We start from the raw sequence: 22,391 nt of genomic DNA, 5'->3' as shown, positions 1-22,391 counted from the left end.
CGATACAGTTCCATCAAACTGAAGTGTGGGTGCATTTGCCTCAGTCTGCCAGAGCAAAATCGCCCTGGAGGGCGAGACAGAAAATCTGGGCATCATACATGCAGGTAAAGCAGTGCGTGGCCATGCGGTACCCGGCGCCTGATCAACACCATGCTGGATAAATCCCTTAGTACTGTATGTGTTTTAAAAAGTCGCCACTGTCATTTTCTTTTACTGTTGACGAGGCTGACAAGATGTTAATGACAGAGTAGACTGGATGTACACTTGTCATGTTTTTTGTATCACCTAACTACAGTTAGCACCAATCGTTGACTACTGTTGCTAACATTAGATACTCCAAGATTTGGGCTAGTGTGGTGTGTTAATAGAGAACTGTGAAATCAGCTGTTAGACATGTTAAATCAGTATTATCATTGTATTTTATTATGCCTGCTTGCAGTATTTTGCTGCCGGCTGCCTGGATGGATGATCAGCTTAGTGTTACAGTCGAGCGGCTACCCTAGTGTCAGGCATTTACACTCTGTCTATCAGATGGTCCCTGGAGGGTCTGCTCCAGCACCCCTGCTGGACAGGTGGTATTTCATGTAGCACTGGTGTCCTGCCTCCCTTGTTTGGTGTTGTGCCTCACTAAGTGTGGAGTAGCCACTTTTCTATTGATCTAGTACAGCAGTACTGTATGTATAGTCCCTTTACCGCAGTGTTCAGTTTTCCCGTCGCCAAACCTTTCCTGCTAGTGATGCATCAACTGTTATCATTAAAAGGATTTAAGGAAAAAGCTTTGTCAATGTGTTTTGCTGGTGGTAAGTTTAAAGATATTGTTTTTCATGGGGATGACTTTTTCATTGATTTTTTTTTCAATTTAATGATACTGTCATATTAATTAAAAAAAATACATATATACACACACACTTGTGAAAGGATTGCTCTGTGTGGTGAGTGGGTGGTGACGTCAGACCAAGAAATGAAACATAAACACAGGTTGTACGGTGCAAAATGGCACTGCTGCGCTCATATTTAATAAATAACAAAAATAAATAGTTTAAACAAAATCACACAAAGAAACTTTCCTACACTCTAAAAAACCATGAGCCCGGAGTGGGTCTTTTATATCTGTGGCTGGAGTGGATGGGCATACATCCATCCATCCATACATATACTGTTTGTGTGTGTGTGTGTGTGTGTGTGTGTGTGTGTGTGTGTGTGTGTGTGTGTGCGTATGTATATATATATACACACATACCCACACACAGCATTGGATATAGCCACTATTTTCCATATCAGAAAAATGATTTGACAAACTATTGAAAAAGTCACAGAAAATGAAAACAAACAATGAAACAAATGCCTGCATTTTAAAGGTAAGTGAAATAATATTTGTTTATTTGTGTATTTATTTATCTATTTAATGAAGGTTTGCAGAGAGCAATAACCCCAGTCATTCCATAGCACTAGTTCTTGAAGGGGAGTCATAATCTACGTGACCTCCTTTTTAAATGAGTTGCCACCTGGTAGGCTGTGTAATCTTAAGAATCGCTTGCCTACATTTGATCGAAAGCTTATCCTATATATTGTTAATGTAGATCATGGTGAAATGCTTATTCCACATTTTTACCACCTGTAAATTGTGGTCTACTTGGCAGGGGTATGAATTGCACTAGTCATGAATCATAAGGTATTATATGCTTTAACGATTAAATAAGTTGATGGCACATGCTTAACGTCCTTGTTTTGTTCTGTTACCCACAAATAGAGCACATCAACAAGGCAGCCTGTCTCAGTCGCCCCCTACAGGAGCTCCCTCGTCAGGACGCAGAGGAAGGCAACTCCCCCAGGTCCCTGTAAAGAGCAGCAGTGTAGAGCAAGGTATGCACGCTGGCAAGGTTTACATGAAGAGCTGGAGTCTCTCCTGCTACTGTCATTCAGTTTGCTAGTGTTAAGTTCCATTTTATCATGACCTTTCTCATTGTGCTTTACATATAAAGGGGCAGCTGTGCAAATGAGTATTAGTTCTTGGCAGCTAAGTGCTAATCTGGTCATAAGCAACTCTATATAGAGGTTGACGTTATCTTGGCTTCAGTATACTTGACAATGCCGTTAGCCATGCTATTAACGATCCTCTTGTTTACATGATTAATAAACTATGCATTCAAGTTTTCTGCAGTCAAGTTTCCATTGCTGAACAAAAAAGAGCAAAACCCTTAAAGGGATAGCAAACACTACTGTGTAGCTTTTGTAACAAATACATTTGTTAACATGACGTTTATTACTGAACATCTTGGGCATATGACTCATGTTTCCCCCGGCGATTGGATTAGCCACAGTGGGTCTAATCTGTGGTGTTTCTATGAGTGGAAAATGACTTACGGCATAAAATATAAAATACAGATTTTTCAAATGTTTCAAATAAACTACAGGTTTACAATGCTTTCACTCTGCTGCTCCATCATTTTCTTTTTTTTTTGTATTTAATACAATACACAAAACATTAACTTCATTTAAAGCCTGTTTAAATAACCTTTTCTGAACTAAAGAGGATTTGGAGTTTTAATCTTGTGTTCCAGTACACTCCTACAGAATGTTTTAAAGCACTTTCAAGTCTTTACTCTTCAAATACAAAGCCTTGCTGTGATGCATCAGGGTCTTAAATTAAAATGTGATATTTCTGCATCCTTTTTCTAGTTTCTGCCCAGTCTCACTGATTCTGTTTCCAAGCCTCTATTGGATGTACATTATGGTATTTGTCGGCTGTTCTTTGTCATATTTTGAATGCTTTACTATGCTTTTCGGCGTGCATGCTGTAACTGATTTTATCTTTGTAAATTGCAGTAAGCTGTTTAATTGATGCTAGTATTCTCCTCTGTTTCAGCCCTAGCGGTAGAAGAGCGGGCACGGCAGATGAAAATGAAAGTACATGCCTACGCAACAGCCACGATGTCCAGCTCGAGTCAAGAGCTAGAGAGAGAAGTGAAGACCAAGCGGGAGGTGAGCACAAACAGTACTAACGATACATCTACAGACTGGATTAGTCACTGTGCCCTTGCACCCTGAAGTACCCCATGTTTCGGATTGTTCGAAATCACACGTGGACAACAACATTTCATTGTTTTTTCAGCTTGAGGAGAATTTAAGTTTGCTAACTGCTAATGTGTTACTCAAATACAAATTCTTTGAAAAAAGTTCTAATTTCCCTGAATGTTGAATGATATGTGTTTTGCAGCATATGATTATTATTATTATTATTATTATTATTATTATTATTATATATTATTAGTAGTAGTAGTAGTAGTAGTAGTATTATTATTATTATTATTATTATTATTATTATTATTATTATTATTATTATTATTAGTAGCAGTAGTAGCAGTATCACACAAATTAAAACCTCTTTTTTGTTTACCATTTCACTTTTCAGATTATACATAATATGTTGTGCATAGTGTGCACATAATGTGTGCATAATGCATGTCTAAGTTGCATTGCGTTTCATCTCTTAGACACCATCAACCTGTTATATAGTTCTTTATCAAGAAACGCCATAGCATAGTATATACAATATTATATTATACTGAACACCCTGTATATACATGCAACACGTAATCAATAGCACACAGAAATGGGTGCAGGTTATATATTAAAAATGACAGTAGCTGGTACAGATTCAGTCATTTTCATACATTTAGACCACCTGAAAATGGCCACCTTCTAGAACTGGTCATACCTGCATGACATTTTCTATTTCATTGTGTGATACTGAACAATAGAATGGTTAACTCTCCCTGCTATATAATAAATGTAGACCAATATTCATGTTATTTTTATATTTTATTTCCCCCTCTCCATCAGTTATATAAAGAACAGCGCAGGAGTTGTGACAATGTGTCCACTAGATCCTCGGACAGTGATATCAGCGATGTTTCAGCTATTTCTCATATCAGCAGTACCTCTCGCCTCAGTAGCACAAGCTACATGTCAGTGCAATCCGAGCGTCCCCGAGGCAGAGTCAGGTAAGTCCTGCCAGAGAGCTGCCTTAGAATACATGCAGAAGCAAATCAGTCACATTATTATTATTATTATTATTATTATTATTATTATTGTTCTTGAAATGACTTGACATTTTAGTTTTGCTTTTTACTTTTTTTTTGCTTTTCTACTGTAAATGTAAATCTGATTATTAGTATCAACTTTTAAGTAATACAGCTGTTCAGTAATATTCCCAAGGATATTGAACTTATATCTGTTGAGATGAATCAAGCAGTTACTGGTGATGGTAGTGATGAAATGCCTTTAGTCTATTCCGTTATATATTATTTTTGTGTATAATTTTATTTGCATTTTTTATTTATTTGTTTAAAATTGCATGCCTGCATATTCTGTGCTGTGAAAAGGTCAAAGTCATTAGAAAGCTACAAAGGTGAGGAGAAAGAAGAGAGGAGGATATCATGGGAGTTAAATGAGAAAGTAGAGGAAAAGCACGAAAACTCAGTAAAGAAGTGTTCTGCAGAAGACCTGAGGAGGAGGTGGCATTCACTCACTGGTGACTTGAGGTAAAGGTCAGCCGTCATGCCCTGTTGCCTCACCCCAGTGTCTTCCTCCCTGTACCACTGACTGAACTGAACCACCAACCTGCACTGCTCCCTCCTGCTAAGTCCCATTGTAATTTGACATGTATTCATTATTCAGGATTCGTTTTACAGTCCCTATAAGAAGTATTCACCCCCCTTGGGCGTTTTCACAGTTTGTTGTGTTACAACCTGAAATGTTGATGTATTTAAATGGGATTTTTCCCTTTCATTTACACAACCTACTTTCAATGTGTGAAAAAATGGAGGGGGGGGGGGGGGGGGGGGTGAAAAAACAAATCAATTAAAAATAAAAAACCTGAAAAGTCTTCATTAGATCAATATTCGTGGGAGTGTGCAATAAAAGTGGTTCACATGATTTCAGATTAAATACACCTGTAAGGTCCCACAGTTGGGTAGTGCATTCAAAGAAATTATACTACCATGAAGACCAAGGAGCTTTCAAAACAACTCTGGGATAAAGTTGTGGAAAGGCACAGATCAGGGGATGGCGTTTAAAAAGATTTCAAAGGCATTGAGTATCCCTTGGATCACATTCAAGTCGATCATTAAGAAATGGAAGGTATATGGCACCATCCACAATCTGCTTAGAGCAGGCTGTCCTGCCAAACTGAGCAGCCGGGTAAGAAGGGCATTGGTTAGAGAAGTCACCAAGAGGTCAATGACAACTCTGAAAGACCTACAGTGTTCTATGCCTGAGATGGGAGAAACTGTCCATGTGTCAACAATAGCTGAGGTACTCCATAAATCTGGCCTGTATGGAAGACTGGCAAGAAGGAAGCCATTTCTGAAAAAAAAAGTCTTTGTAAAATCCCGCTTGGAATTTGCAAAAAGGCATGTGGGAAACTCTGAAAAGATGTGACAAAAACTTTTGTGGTCCGATGAAACAAAAATTGGTGCAAACCCAACACCGTACATCACCCAGGTAACACCATCCCTACTGTGAAGCATGGTGGTGGCAGCATCATGCTAGGGGGATGCTTTTCATTGACAGGGACTGGGAAGCTTGTCAGGGTAGAAGGCAAAATGGATGGAGCTACGTACAGGCAAGTCCTTGAGGAAAACCTGCTTCAGTCTGCAAAAGACCTGAGACTGGGATGGAGATTCACCTTTCAGCAGGACAATGACCCCAAGCACACAACCAAAGCAACACTGGAGTGGCTTAAAAACAAGAAAGTGAATGTCCTAGAGTGACCCAGTCAAAACCCAGACTTGAATCCGATTGAGAATCTGTGGCAAGACTTAAAGATTGCTGTCCACCAACAATCCCCATCCAACTTGACAGAGCTTGAACAATTTTGCCAAGAAGAATGGGCGAATATTGCATGATCCGGATGTGCAAACCCGGTAGAGACTTACCCCAAAAGACTCACAGCTGTAATTGCTGCCAAAGGTGGTTTTACCAAGTATTGACTCAGGGGGGTGAATACTTATTTTTCATTAACTGTTGTTTCACAATAAACATTCTCTTGCCTCTTCAAATTGTTGAGTAGGTTGTGTAACTCAAAGGAAAAAAAAAACATTTAAATGCATCAAGATTTCAGGTTGTAACACAACAAACTGTGAAAACGTCCAAGGGAGGTGAATACTTACTATAGGCACTGCATATCTCTAACTGCAATATTGTGAATCATTATTTATAACCCTGCAGTTTTCAAATATATAAATACCACATACAGTACAGTTTGTCATACTTCTGATCAAAAGCAGGACTCATAGCTGATTCTTAAGAATGGAAAGTGTCGTGTTAGAATCCAATGTAAACTATCAATGCTGTACCTGTGACTTTATTAAAGGATGTTATTATTAATTTGAATAATAACAACCGACAACAGCAATACCATGTTATAGGAACATAACAAGGCCTTTATAAGAAACTGTGTAATTAGGAGGCTGTGTAGGCCAGTGGCTAAAATAAAGGGGCTTGTTACCAGGAAGTCCCTGGTTTAAATCCCGGTTCATCCAATGACTCGGTGTGTGACCCCGAGCAAGTCACTTAAACCTCCTTGTGCTCCGTCGTTCGGGTGAGACGTTGTTGTAAGTGACTCTGCAGCTGATGCAAAGTTCACACACCCTAGTCTCTGTAAGTCGCCCTGGATACAGACGTCTGCTAAATAAACAAGTAATAATATTAATAATAACTGTGTATGCCACTAGGATTGACATAACCCTTTCATATCTTGAATAGAAATGGTTTGAAATCAGACTTGTGTGTGTGTGTGTATGTGTGTGTGTGTGTGTGTGTGTGTATATATATATATATATATATATATATATATATATATATATATATATATATATATATATATATATTTGAGTACGCTTGCTGGAAACTAGGTTTTTTTCATAATTGGCAATGTTTTACGTCGTATACGTTTCTGTAAATACTTGAAAATGAAAACACATGTTACAATATACAAAACAAAACATAAGGAGTATCAAATGAATGTTCAAGAAAATTGAAAATTGTCTCTAAATCTTGGATTCCTCAAAATAGCCACCCTTTGCCTTAATAACAGCCTCATAAACACGAGGCATTCGGTTAACAAGTTTCAGCAGGAAATCATCCGACATGTCTTCCCAGCACTTCTGCAGCAATTCCCAGAGATATACAAGTTCTATGGGATTGAGATCTGGAGACTGGGCAGGCCAGGTCATTAGATTGAGTTGTCCTTCACTTTCCTTCTTCACGAGATAGTTCTTGCACAACTTTGAGGTGTGTTTCGGGTCATTATCTTGCTGAAGAATGAAGGACTGCCCAACTAGCCGTAATCCTGATGGAATGGCTTGCCTCTGAAGTATGCTATGATAGCCATGCTGGTTGAGCTTGCCAATGGACTTGGTAAAGATCACCAACTCTGTCACCAGCAAAGCAACCCCAGACCATGACACTGCCTCCTCCATGCTTGACAGACTTGTGACTCGAAAGAACTTGTTCTCTGATTCTAAGGTCACCCTTGGCCTGCCTGAACTTGTTCGGTCCTCATGAGTGCCAGTTTCTTCAAATCGTTTGATGGTCTTGGCCACAGCAATTACAGACACTTGCATGGTTCTTGTGATTTGTCTTAAAGACTTACCTTCATTTCTTAAACTAATTACAGACTGTATTTTTTCTTTGCTTAACTGAGTGTATTTTGCCATTTTCTGCTCCGTTATATTCAGGAATGACAAACTTCTGCCTATGCTACCTATATTTATAGTAATCATGGACCCTCACCTGTTAACAATAATTGGTGACAAAAGGTTAATTAGTTAACATGCTAGTTAACTCAGAGAACATCTAACAAAGACACTTTTATACTTAGGCTAGTGTTCTAACACCGTGTTATACACATTTCAGACTTTTAACTGACTTGGGCTTCAGAATGAAATCCCCTTGCTTTGGGTGACCATTTCATTGAAATTGACAAGATTTACATTTTCATTTAAAAATTAAATTTTTTAATGCAATTCACTTATGCTTATCAGCTTATATAAGTACACGTATCATATAATGAAATATTAAATGTTTATAGATAGGTTTATACAGTTAAAAGCATAGATAATCATGAAAAACCTGGTTTCAAGCAGGTGTACTCAAACTTTTGACTGGTACTGTATGTATGTATATATAAAAATATTTCCCAGCATAAAACCAATGTCACCTTACAATAATTGATTTTGAGTTTAAGTGTTTTAAAAAAAAATATCGAACAGAACGAAATTTCAATGTACCATTTGTAAGTCAGTAATATGAGAGAATTGGTCAGGGGTCTGAATACTTTTGCAAGGCACTGTATGTGTGTGTGTGTATATATATATATATATATATATATATATATATATATATATATATATATATATATATATATATATATAAGGTGACTCGTCGAGGTCAAAAACTATTGGAACCTTGGTCTAATCTAAAGTAAAATGGTGGACACATGATAAGTACATGGAATGATCACTTATACAGTTAATAATAATATTTTCTACACAGCCAGATGTGGTGTTTAAAATAGTTTGTCGAGTCCAATAATAGTAACAAAGTGAGCCGAATTTTTAATTGTGATTAGCATACTGTCTTAGTGTAACATTGGAAAGTGCTAATTGGGGTTATGAAACTAAGTATGTTATCATGTAACCCAGAAGTATGGAATGATCGGGACTTTGCTTTGACTGCTCAATGCTTTGGTTATGTCATTATCGGTACATAATGCATTTTAATTTCAACCAGCCTTTAGTAGTGCTGCATTTTATGGGTCATTAGTGTAGTCAGGCAGCGTACTGAAATTAACTTGATTTGACAGCATGGCGACGAAGCATAGGTGTTTCCCGGCAGGCAGTGTGGCTAGCCAGGACTGCTTAAACACTGAAGGCCTGTTGAATATAGTAACACATGGGGGAAATGGTAGCCTTGTTCATGTGACAGCTTCAGCAGTAGCCAGCATCGGTACAGAAATGTCTCAGGGACACAGTCACAGATCACACTTCATTATTTTTAATATGTCCTGGCAGGTTTGTGAAAATCATTGCAGCAGATCTCAGGTGATGTTGTGCTGAACTTGGTTTAATGTATTTTAGTCATGTGCTCAAAACACGCAGATTTGCTTTGTTTGGTACGTTTTGAAATCACATTACATTTTCTTGAGGCTATCTCAGTCGTCAAATCATATTTATTTAGAATAAGACATGACAGGGTGTGAAACAGTAAGAAAGAAACACATATCTAGTATATCGTTTGAACTTTATCAATACATAGAAATAATACACAGCAACATTTTCACAAAGAACAAAGCATTAGCACACTGGGAAGGTAGAGGAATGTAACTAAATGAAAAGTGGCATCACTTGGAATCTGGCTAAAATTGAGGCATGGGTTTGACTGCTGGGTTTGGTTCCTACAGCTATTTGTTTGTTTGTCCCCACAAAACCACACACATTTTACTGGTAGTAATACCCCTGTTAACAGATTATTATTATTATTATTATTATTATTATTATTATTATTATTATTATTTATTATTATTATTATTATTAAACTTTAAAAAACGGCAAAGAAAATCATACTGGGGTAAAGTGAAAAGTCTGGGTCCCTGTAAATAGTGCAGTAATGAGGACAGTAAGTTATACTTTTTGAACGGTGACATGTTTCACATTGCTTCAATAACTTCAACATGTGTAAAAGGCATTAATCAACTTTAAGCAGTCATGACTGTTGCTTGATTTATCTGGTTTAAAGCCTCACTGGTGATTGTCTCTGAGTAGCAATATATTAACAAACTATATTCTTTAGTGTTGCTCTGAGATGAATAAAATACAGTAGCTGTTCCAAATTGGAAAGTGGAACCACATACTTTGGGTTAGTTATGCTCAACTTGGAGGAATCTGATGTACACATGCCAGTCAACTACTAATCCGTGTGCGCATTGACGCTAAAGATATACTGTTGGTCTGAATTTAAAAGAAAAAGAAAAACATTCAACTGCAATTAATTGACCAGCATGCTAATGCTTTATGATTGAGTTCTTCAGAGTTATGTTGAGCTCCATTATTAACATTGTACAAATTGTGGTAAACAAATTACTGAAAAAAACAGCAGTGATCAAAACATTTAAAGAATACTGTGACCAAGTGATATATGAATATAGATCTATTAAGATATACAGTAGTTGAATATAGTTAATAAAGAAACCAAGATCAGTAGAATATTGTAACTTATACTGTATTCTATTTACTTATTTTTCACTTTCATCTATGTAAGTTTTGTGTAACATAATGTAGTACATTAGACAGGCCCTTCAGATAATACTGCCGCTGCCATTCGGGTGATAATAATTGAGTCCTCTGAAGTAACAGGGCTATTTTAGAATTGCTGGGGCTCGCTTCGTACAGCACAGTTCGCCTGTAAAATGCTTGTAAAGCTAAATTTAAACAAAGCTTTGCTGCAATGCAGTGTTTTTTTTTTTTTCATTAAAGAATAAATAATGAAAACCTTTATGCACAAGGTAGCTATTGTTGTCTCTAGCTCTAATTGTACTCACATTGCAAGTGTATTCGGGAACTGTTGTTTAAAGGCTTGTGTTGACAAGCTATGATTAATTAGTTGGGATTACAAGACAGACAAATTTATCGTCCTGCAGAAATATTAGGAGCTAGTTGTTGTGACATGCTGCAAACGACCCTGTGTGTCTGTTTAAAAACAAGTCGGTTGAAGCACCTAAATATTCTGCCCTTGCAAATGCATTCACTGCAACATCATGTTCTTAAGTCAGGTGCTACAAATGAATATATTATCACCTAATCGGGAGAATTGTCATTTTGAGGATCGCCGTATCAAGATGTAGACCCCCAAACCCCCCCCCCCCCCCCCCCCATTTGTATGTACTTGTGACAAGATTGCCTTGATGGGTGACATCAGGCCAGTAAGAGAATCGACAGTACTGGGGTAAATGCAAACACTTACACAAAACGAAAGCCACTTTAGCCAAAATAAACAGACAAATACAAAACAGACACGAAACCAAACAAGTACCGTGCTGGTGTGAATCAGCATGGGTAGCAATTGCTTTCTGATATTGACTCTTGTCTCGCGACTCATGATCATCCTATTTATACACCTGAGGCTGGAGCTTTAATTAATCATTTAATCACTTATTCACTTTCCAGCCACATTCCCACGTTACGTTTTTTTGCATGGAGGATTTTAACTTCCTTCCTGTCAACCATTATTCCACACACACACACACACACACACAGATACCCCCATGCTCATATGCCAATATACATTTTTAAACTACACGTGAAGTGATTGTGCAATCCCTGTGCCTAAATACAAATATACATTTTAAACGTGTTGCATAACCCACACTCCATGCACCAATACATACACACCACATAAAACATAAACACAAATACGCACAGGGGCGGGGCACCTCGCCACAATACTCCACCGCACCGAGTCAAGGATCCAATTTCACAGCAGGGATTGACCCCTTTTTCTGTAAATAAATACATTCAAAGGTAGTAAACTAACAAGAAACAAATCCGAATTTGAACTGCTCCTTCCTGCAATTGGTTCTTACTAATACATGATGTTATTTATCTTTCCATTTAAAAAAGAAACAAAACCACAGCCCCAACTTATGAAATTTTAGTTTTAAATTCTGCACTGCTTTTTAGTATGTTCTGTACTTAAACACTCAACTTCTGAAACTTCACTTTGGTATCGTGGGCCTTTTTTATTGCCACTTCATACATAAAATAAGACTGCAGTTTGCTTTTAGGGTGCAGTGTTGCCTTGGAAGCTGATCCCTAGAGCACTCCAGAAATAACTACCAAGGTAAAGGATGCATGTCCTTGATACCAAAGCACACTATTTTATAATGTTCATTTTCATGTTGGTTAAAAGCAAACCTTTGTTTTTTGTGTTCCATGACCTGAAAATATGTATTTATCAAGGTTCACTGCATCTTGTTTGTATATCTCATACTAGCCACTGAGTCAAAATACAAATACAAAGGGTAGATATTCTTAATGAATTTTAGGAAGTTCAGTGACAAGCACTCTTCAAAGTTAGTTGTTTAGCACTATGAAAGATTGCACTTTATTTAAAGGTTCGATAGCCCTTTCGCAGAAGACCCAGACACAAGACTGAGGTGTTTTTATTAATTACAGAAATAAAAGACAAACCAAGACAAAACAAACAAAAGCCTAACTCCCACCTAGAGTGCTAACAAAACTTTTTAAAGAAATAACCCTAAAGTATAAAACCGGACAGCTAAGGTGTTTACCGGTTGCAAAACACACAGTTTTTAAATAAACCAATTACACCCACACACATTTATCTGGCAGGGACTGAAATTAAGCCTATCCCTGCCAGCCACCAACACATTTTCTTCAGGCAGGGATTTGCCCAGCCACAGTCATTTCATTTTCTAGGTTTCTTTTTTTATTTGTAATTTAAAGATTAGGAAGTGTGGGTGTAACTTTCCTTTATAATTTATTTGTATATTGAATAGCATGTTTTTTGCTGTTGCTTAAAACTCTGGATCCACTGCATTGTGCCAGTTACGTGCTGTGCAGACCATTTTAAACGATTGGTTTAAACTTCCCCTTTAAGACCCTGACATCATGCCTCCACACATAGGCACTGTTTTCCAACGTAAAATTCAACATGTTACCATCGGTGGCACTGTGTGGATAATTTACTGCAATTGGGACAATTGATACACTGCAATTAACCCTGAATGAGTCACACTAACACAACTAAAAATACATTTTCTAATTTGTTTGTGTTTGTTCTCCTTTCAAATGCAAGTTTTTTTGTTTTTAGTTTTTTTGTTTTTTTTTTAAGCACATGTTGTTTTGTGTTATCCTCCCTTTCTGGGTTGGTTTGTCTTTTTTCATGTAGCTGTTTCCCCGTTTTCCTTTTGTTTTGAGTCACAGTTCATCATTCATTCGGCACATTCTGTGTGACAGCTGTATGAGTACAGGCAGTGTAGAGGACTGCAGGCCGCACAGATATGTCTGTGGGATCTAACATTCTGTCAGGCCCAGAGGGAGTAGCAGCAGATCACAAACCATTGCCCAAACCCAGGGAACAGCCTACTAACAGGCCCTCCAGTTTGGATATTGAGGAAGTAGCCGCAGGATCCCTCTGGGACAGAGTTGGAAAAATAGATACTGCCAGCATCACCACCAGAAGCGCACGTGGTGAAAGTATGAAGGATAGGCAGCAACTGATCCATAACCCAAAGAACCATCACAAGAGATTGTGTAGCATTTGTAATGCCAGTTGCATGTTTGTTGTGACATCAAAGCTTGATTACTTTAAGAGAAAGAAAAAGACAGGTGCAGATAAATGAATGGTTTACATTACATAATTAATTATTACATTACATACATACATATATAGTAGAATGTGCTGTAAAACTTTAATCATAAAAGATAATTTCTATTAATTTAAGAATAATTTTGCTAAAAATATACAATGTTTTTGTTGCGTACATAACTTGTACCACATCTGTGTATTTGATCAATTGGAATCCTGCTACACACTGTGGGTTTATTACATTGTATAAGTACTGCCACTTTTTAAATAATTAATAAATGCCCCAAGGAAATGAAAATCAGTTTTGTTAGTCTCTTTAGTTCTGTGCATAAAGTATGCAAAAAAAAAATCTTTCATATTTTAATCGTTCAAATGCTGATGGTAATTCGATCCTCAGCTGTTTAGACCAATTGTGTAGACCCCTGTATCTCTTACACAACTGTAAAATATGTAGGGAGCGCCAGAATTAGAATTCATGAGACACCTTGTTGTTAGAGAGTGCCACAAGGGGCTGAGAACCACAACGTAATTCTGCATGTGGTAATAGGGAAATGCAACTGAACCAGTTAGCTCAAGTTAAAGGTCAGTGGTGCTGTAAGAGGCATTAGGAGTTAAAGCCTTCATGGAGCTGCTCACTCACTGTGACTAGAAGAAGCTGCACTCTTGGCAACGTTGAAGGCAGCACGAGGATACAGGCAAGGCAGGAATCTGTCAGGGAATGCATGTCTCTGAATCTGTTACTTGAATAATCTCAAATGACATATCAATCCAGTCTTAATCTTGGCTTTCAATGCAGTGGATGATTTAGCTACAGAAACCAGATAGGTGAGTCTGTGTTTTGTTTTGTTTTGAATTCATTTCACTAGATAGCGCTCCTGCCTTTTTTTTTTTTAACAGCTGATCGTTTTTGAATAGTTTAATGTGCCTTAAAAAAACTGAATGTCCTGGTAATTCTGCCATTTTAATGTGATGTGTTGTTTATTCACAGTCATGTCAGCTCCACATCAGTGTTTCTGTGCCTGTCAGTGTCTTGTCTGTGTTTAATATTAAGTGCACTTACTAACCACTCCTCCATTAAATGTGTTTACCTGTTAATAAGAATGTTGTCTCTTTATTGCTTACCCTTTATTTAGGTTATTATAATGTGTATCTAACAACCTGGTCACAATATAATTACTAATAATGCCAACTTAAATATTACACACATGTAGCGGTGATGTAATGTATATTTTTGATTTTGGACCAATATATTTCAACAGATTCATAGCTACTCGTATGACAAGTTCAGTATAATGAAAAAAAGGGCACTGTGATTGGAAGGCTGTTTAACTGTACAGGCAATAACATGTACTTTTTGCAGTAGTGATTGAAAGTTTAGTGAGTAATGGTACAATATACTGTAAGTGGTCCAGCGGTGCTGAAGGACAGCTCCTCTGAAGTGGACAAGGCTTACAATTACATTAGAGGACTATGGGCCAGATATATCGCAGTCTCTGTATGCAGTTTCTGTATCATTAGAGCAAAGACTAAAGGTACATTGTAGAATAAAATAATACAATTACCAGGATACTACACAGCTCCTTCCAGAATCAAAGCTGTTTCTTTCTGTAGCTTAATGACAGTTTTATGTTTTAGTGTGTAGACCTTAATGAATCTGGCCCTATGAACAAGTCATATCCATAACAAAGAAAAAAAGGTTTGTTTTTTAATAGTTCACTTTTAATAGCTAACTTAATCTATATTCTTGTTGCCACAGATGGCAAGGTCTTGTGGATCAAATTGTCATGTTAAAGGCTTTCTGGTTAGCTGGTATCAGGCTGTTAACACAGAAAAAAATACATAGAAATAAAATGTTGAGATAAACATATATCTCACATTTGTCTTATTTCCCACAGTAAGAGAAACCTGTTTTTTACAAGCAGGTAGTACTTATGACTTGGGTGTGTATAATTAGCCAGAAATGTGTTTGTCATGTTCCACGTCTACTATAAACTGTGAAAGTTGCTGTATTTGAAGAAAAGAGGTCTGTTTTGTTAATGTAAATATTAATCGTCCTTCTTAAAAATAAAATTCCTGTCTGGATGTTGTTGTCATGGATATACTACAGAGTGTTCAGCAAAAGATATGTAGTTAGTTGCTGAGACATTGACATTGCTAGACTTTGTGTATGTAGATACAAGAGTGGTACTAAAAACATAATAATAAAAGGACACAGTAATTACAATTCATATCCTCTATAATAGGCTTAATAATTAGTATGGTAATTGCAAACTCAAAGTCTATTTATATAAGCATGCATAGTGTGCCACTGATTGCACAGTACAGTTCAAAAGAAAGTTTCTAATAAACTTGAATAAAGCTATCTCCTTGAGATATAAAAAGCTTGCTTTACACAAATTGTATAGTTGCTGAAAATTGGTTTGAGTTTATGCAATATAATCAAAAAAGTAAAGGAGCTTTGATGGATTCAACATTAACAACCACACCGCATTATAAAATTTGTATCAATAAATTTGTTCAGAAAATGTTTTTTTTTTTTTTCTCAGTTGATGATCTGCTGTGAAAATTACAGTTCCCCGTCATTATTAGTTTTGATAATGCAACATACTGTATTAAGTTTATCCAAGACAGTTTGATGGCATGTTTACAATTACATGATTTGCTGAGTGATATGTCTATGGCTTTTACAGTTTGGTAGGCTTGTATTTTCACTAAGACAATTCAAAAGGCATATACAGCAAAACCAGTCACTACCAGTTGTCCCTGGGCATCTGGGACAAATCACAGAGGAGTGATTATAGTGAACATACCTATACAACTTGAGCGCATGCTGTCCCACAGGGCTGACCTCAGTGAACCAGAGAGTGGCAACAACGGTGCCCTGCATGGGTGGGCATGAACCAGGCTTTTTATTCCAATTATACTATAAAATTACGTCTTGTCTTTTTTTTTCATTCCCTGTTTATTTTGATGCAAACAGTGCATTTACTTCTAAAATGTACAGCAGACAGATGCGGAATTCGGGGGGGAACATGACGAAGAGCACAAGCGTGAGTGGGGAGATGTACAACCTGGAGAGGAACGACGGCAGCCAGTCGGACACAGCCATCGGGACAGTGGGGACAGGAGGGAAGAAGCGGCGCTCCAGCCTGAGTGCCCGAGTGGTGGCGATTGTCGGCCTGCCATCGCGGAAGAGTCGAAGCACATCTCAGCTCATCCAAAAAGGTAGGCCTCATGCTCATTTTAAGATGCCGAGATGAATAGTTGTTACTTTTTACTTGTTTTTTTAAACTGCTGGTGGTCAGGATTAATATCTTCTACCGATAAAGTGCTATTGATATTCCACTGCTTCTGTGTCAATAGGTTTCTGTAATGGTTGTTCTGGTGCTTTAAGGTTATCAAAATGTGTTATGTTTCTGTTGTTCTCGGTTTTGATCAGCTTTTCCAAAACCATTTTGTTATTGCATCTTTTCAAGAAATTAATTATTTCAGTAACTTACAGAAAGATTACCCTAGAATAAGTCATTTTGAATGGCTCTTAATGAAAATAAAAATTGTCATTATATATATATATATATATATATATATATATATATATATATATATATATATATATATATATATATAATATATATATATATGACAATAATAAAAAAAAATAGTAGTTGAACTTGGAACTTCCCCCCACTGATAGTTTGTATGTGGTCCGTACACAGGCAAATTATCAAACCACCAACCCGTGGTCTACGTGGCACACATGATGTCATTTGAAGATTTTACCTCATGGTGTTTCTACGTTTTTGAGTACTAAACTGTCTAACAGTTCCATCAGTGAGGCTAACAAGTTTCTATGTTAAAAGTGACACCTGACAATGAAATGGGCTATCAGTAATAAAGTAATTTTATTTTTTGAGGGGCTAACCTTTGTATAACCTTTTTTTTGTTAGCTCGCGATGATAAGAAGAGAATCAGACAATGATTATTTCTGAATAAAACAAGCTGTGGAAAATGTAAAAGGTTTTCAGTGTGTAAAGGCAGACAGGGATAAGCTCCTTGAAAGGCCACCCCTTCAGATCTCAGACCCTTGATTCTCGTTGCACAAAACTTAAAAGCCTATTAGATGTATGTTGCCTAAAGGAACTCTTTCTTTTGTAAGAAGGAGATAATACGAGGTACTGTAGAACTTTGCCTTGGCTGGGTCTTGCATTTCAACAAGCATCCCACAAAGCACTCTGTACCAAAGGCAAGCTGTCACTTGGATAAATAATGTGAGTAAATATTGTAATTGGTTCACTGTTTTTAGGTAAATGGCGTTTGATATTGTAATACAGTTAAGTTCCACGCGTCAGATGGCTTTATGTGGTGAAGTAATGTTTGACTTGGGGATTAATATGAATATTTATGTAGTTACCATACATTAGATGTTCTTATTGTAACAACAAACAGGGTCTTTACATTCTTTCAGTTTGTGAGCTTCTTCATGGCAAAGTATAATGAATTATCTGTGATATAATAGGAATGATATAATAGGAATTCATGTGGAATTCATAGTGAATAATTATTTGTTATAGTACCCATTTAATATTTGTAAACTGGTATATGACCAAACTTATTTGTCTGACTAATGATATAAGATTTAACTGCAATGCAAACTAGAATATTAAAAATAAAAACTTTTAAAGTAGTACTAAAGGTGCACAAAGTACAAAGTACAACATAAATACATACATACTTTGGTACTTATGTTGTACTTTGTGCACCTTAACTCTTGAAAGTTTATATATATATATATATATATATATATATATATATATATATATATATATATATATATATATATATATATATATATATATGTTTTTGAATAATTAAATAGCTTGGTTTCTTGTAATAAAGCAATCAATTTATCCAATTTAACTAAAATCAGTGCATTCTGATGGGAGTCATTCAAATCTAATCATGAGAGTCTTTATTTGAGCATGCCGTGCCTTCCTTTAACCAGAATAACACCTAATTATCCCAGATTTCATTGAAAGCCAGAGAGACAACAACACATTAATAATCAATGTACAGTAAGTCACACGTCTTGGAGATATACATTTAATAATTTAAAAGGCAAAGCTGAAATTGTACAATTATTCGAACCTGTAATAGTTTTCCTATGGTTATGAGACAATCAATTAATCTTGTAGTGATCTGGACTGGCATGTTTTGCTTTAAGACTGTACTACGGCTCCAGATATATCTTCAAATCGATTGAAAAAAGTGGTGGGGCTACTTTGTGCTCATACCCTGGGGATTTTCTACAGAAGGAAGATTTGTGTTTTGCAGACCTTATTGAGTGTGTAATGTCACATTCTGAGCTGTGCGGAATGGTTTAACGAGATAAGCCGTGACCCGTACTAGTAATCATTCCAGTCAGGGTTTCTCTGCTTATTAAAAGGTAGGCTGTGCTGTGCCAGAATCGGTTTGCAGCTTCTTGTTAATGATTGTGCTGTATACAGTATATATATTGAAGAATATCAGTTTTGGAAAACATTGGATTAACTGTTCCGAGTCATGTTAACATGAACGTTTTGCTATTAGAAAACAAACATTCAAATTTAGTTTTCAGAAAACTGAATCTCATATACATGCTCTGATTACATCTGCAGCGACTTCTTAGTCAGTAGGTTGCTAAGTCACGTTAATAAAAACTTTCCTTTGTTTTTCTTGAAATCATTTTTTGAAATTCAAATTCTATTCAATCATTCTTCAGCTGGATTCAGTACAGATTTGAAGGATATCATTTTCAAGAATTTAAGAACTTTACAATGTTCAGAAAAGGTATTCTGTCCAGTGAGAAATAAATGAAATGCTAAATTCATCTATATATGGTTTAACATGAAAGCTTGTCTGCCAACAGTTTCTTTTAAAAAGTTTATTAAAACAGACATGGATCAGTAATAAACACGTGACCATCACTAGACAAAAACAAGCTTAGGCTCTGGTATTGAGCAGTATAACTATCAGTTTCCTTGTTTCCACAACACCCATTTAACTACAGTCCTTGTTTTACTTATTGTGTATGGTTTTAACAGATGCACTGGTATTTTTAACATGTAGCTAAACTGGGAAACTATTCCTCCTTTTAGCAATTTAAAACTTACCCCCAAAGTATTTGATGAAAAAGAAAGCGGCTCTCGTTCTTACAATAATATCAATTACTGAATTCAAAACAGTCACCAGCTTCCGAGGGAGTTTAGCAGAGCCATCATAATTTGAAAACCTGAATATAGCAATAAATGTCACTCTGCCCTCCTCCGGGTTCCAAGAATGACCAGTACAACTAGGTTTTCTGGCTGTGGCTATTATCTATTTACATGAGTCTCAGCTTTTCTTGTGCTGCTGGAGCATTCGACAGAGACAAGGATAAAATAGCCTGGTCGTTGTTGTCATGGTCTGTATTGGCGTCTACTAATCAGTACATTTAAACTGCTGCAGACAACAGTGATTACATTGAAAAAAATAGACATGACGTAATTTATTGCATACTACTTCTAAGCAAACTGTACAAAAATGACATTAGAAATTGTACCACACATTAAGAGGCAGAATTGAAAAAATGCATTCTAATACAAGATGCAGGGGGTAATTTCAAGGAAAAGGCTAAAAGCCCTTCTGTCAAAGAGACAAGATTGGGATAGGAAGCTAAAGTTATTTGTTCATCTCTGTCTGTACCTTGATAATGTGCAGGATTGACCGACCTGTCATAAAGCATCACCATTCCCAGCTGAAAGAATGAATCATTGCACAAAAATAGCCTGCTTTTGGGAACATTGGATACACTATTGGCTTAGTAGGAAGCTATTGTGCAACTAATACTGTACATTGATTGACTTACCAGACTAGATTTACTAAGCGTTTTACTGCTATAATGTACTATAATACAATAATATCTAAATAAAATGGTTAATAATACAAAGCATGTAGGAGCACTTAAATTAAATTGGCTGTAGCTGTAGCTTCCAAAATGGTGCCATACGTTTTACCTGTCATACACATCCATTTCCAATATAGGTTTTAAATGTGCAGTTATAACTAACATGTATTTTTAAGCAGGACATCTGCTGCTATACTGGGAGAAAACCCTTTGGTTTACCATATCCGATTTTCCTATTGAGTGAAATACTTTAGTTTAGCACCAGACATCATGGTTTTCTATAACGTGTGCTTATTTCAAAACTGCGTAGCCTGTGTAGCAAGATTTGTGAAAGATGTATCAAACTGTATGGTATGGTACGACCAGTTTAACATTCTGAGTTGTTCACGGTAGTTCTAGTTTCCTGCAAAGCATTTTACTCTGGGGTTTCTGGACACAGGTAAGTACAACACTGTAACTCCTTCAGTTATGTAATCTTACTAAAACGGCAGACTTGTAGGACTCGACTCCGGGACTCGGACTAGACTTTGTGGGACTGGGACTCGCATTGGAACATTTAAGCTCTGTGACTCGGATATATTTAGACGGGTCCTTTTTTTAAATTTTGTATTGCACAAGTAATATTACAGTTACTAGGAAACCTGTGCACAATAAAAGCCCACCCAAAATATAATATATATAAAAACAATATACACACCTTACGTAACTAGTTGTAGCAACACATGGGAACATGTAACACCATAAAATAAAAAGGTCCTTGTGTACCCTTTAATTCATATCGAAAAGTCGCTGTATGTTTAAATATTATGTGCTTTGCTTCTAATCTCCACTCGTTCCCTGCAAACACCATCACTGTTTGCAAGCAACGGCAATTAATTCATCTGGCAAATTCAGTCAAACACTGCTTACCAGCAAACAGGCAGATATATCAGTCTGATAGGACAGGAGGACTGATTGACAGCAAAAAAAGAATGCCAAAATAACTTAACACCACTGAATTTACCTAAATGAAAATGATTTATTATGGATGCGGGAACAACACATTCACAATACGCTGTGCAGCTTCAACCTTGAAATCTGTCTTTGTGTGAACTTCATGTTTTTGTTCCATCATGAACCTACACAAAGGGGAAATACCAGGGGTGTCCGGTTAACAGTGTTCGCTTTCTCACTGATCCCCCAGTCTGTTATTAATGAATTGCGCTTTTCTTCTTCTGGGTGATGTGCGTTTCATTCCCCCTGTCACGTGTGTCACATCAACAATGCCGTTCATCCCATCTGTTTAATGGGCTGAAGCCAGCATGTGCTCGCTGACAAATGTGAGCGCCCAAATCTGCCGTGCACATGTGCAGTAGCAGCCAGCCATCAGCCAGGACTGGCTATGATTGGTTTAAAAATGTCTGGATGGAGCGCAGCCGGTGCGCAAACACAGAGATCGGGCGACCAGGGCGCATGTGCCAAGACAACAAAGCCTATAAATACGAGCAGCACGACTTTGTCTCTTCAGTCTTGCATAGTGTGTCACTTTGCAGGAAGACAGAAAACATTTAAACTGTTCAAATATTAAAATAAAATTCTAAAAGTCTAACTTTAAATTAATATTATTTGTCTTATTTGTTCAACACCGTTCTTTTCACAGTTTTAATCTGCCATTATTTTGCTCCGTCTATCCCTTTTTCTCCCGAGGCTGCAACCCTTCACAGTGCTTTATTAAGCTCAGTAATATCTTGCTGTAATATATATCTTTTTATTTTTTTGTTACTGACAACTACTGCCTGTTCAGAGTAATCTGTTATTTAATGTATTATACAGTGTACTGGATATGAATTAATTTAATATTATTTTGTTAATATTTTATATAATTTTTTAAATCTTATTGATAGCCGTGTCAGGCAAGACAGCGCTTCTGCCACTGAGGCTGGCCCCCTAGACCCCACCCCCTCACCTGCTCTGAGGTGTGAATACCCAAAAATGTTGGCCACCAGCCGCCACTGGGAAATACATAAACATGATGTTTTTGTGTAAACGAGAAAAGATAAAAAATACATGATCTGAAATCAAATGAACTGAAGTACAA

General features: G+C 36.8%; 1 protein-coding gene across 15 annotated transcripts in view; it reads left to right on the top strand.

Annotated features, from left to right (window-relative positions):
- The window catches only part of LOC121316827 (regulating synaptic membrane exocytosis protein 1-like), a 127,817-nt gene that overhangs the window by 92,536 nt on the left and 12,890 nt on the right, over positions 1-22,391 (top strand). For 13 of the 15 annotated variants that reach the window (XM_041252058.1, XM_041252056.1, XM_041252063.1 and 10 more), the window contains 4 exons: positions 1,751-1,863; positions 2,867-2,982; positions 3,844-4,004; positions 16,373-16,617. In XM_041252058.1, coding sequence (XP_041107992.1) covers positions 1,751-1,863; positions 2,867-2,982; positions 3,844-4,004; positions 16,373-16,617 — 635 coding nt within the window. Of the gene's footprint in view, positions 1-1,750; positions 1,864-2,866; positions 2,983-3,843; positions 4,005-4,393; positions 4,545-16,372; positions 16,618-22,391 lie in introns of those variants that run through there. The other 2 variants (XM_041252057.1, XM_041252069.1) reach the window with 2 other exon arrangements.

Source organism: Polyodon spathula, chromosome 6 (assembly GCF_017654505.1).
Source record: "Polyodon spathula isolate WHYD16114869_AA chromosome 6, ASM1765450v1, whole genome shotgun sequence".
In the NCBI taxonomy this organism is placed as follows: Eukaryota; Metazoa; Chordata; class Actinopteri; order Acipenseriformes; family Polyodontidae; genus Polyodon; species Polyodon spathula.
The sequence above is the reverse complement of the archived record's forward strand: the minus strand, read 5'-3'. Positions and strand labels throughout refer to the sequence as shown.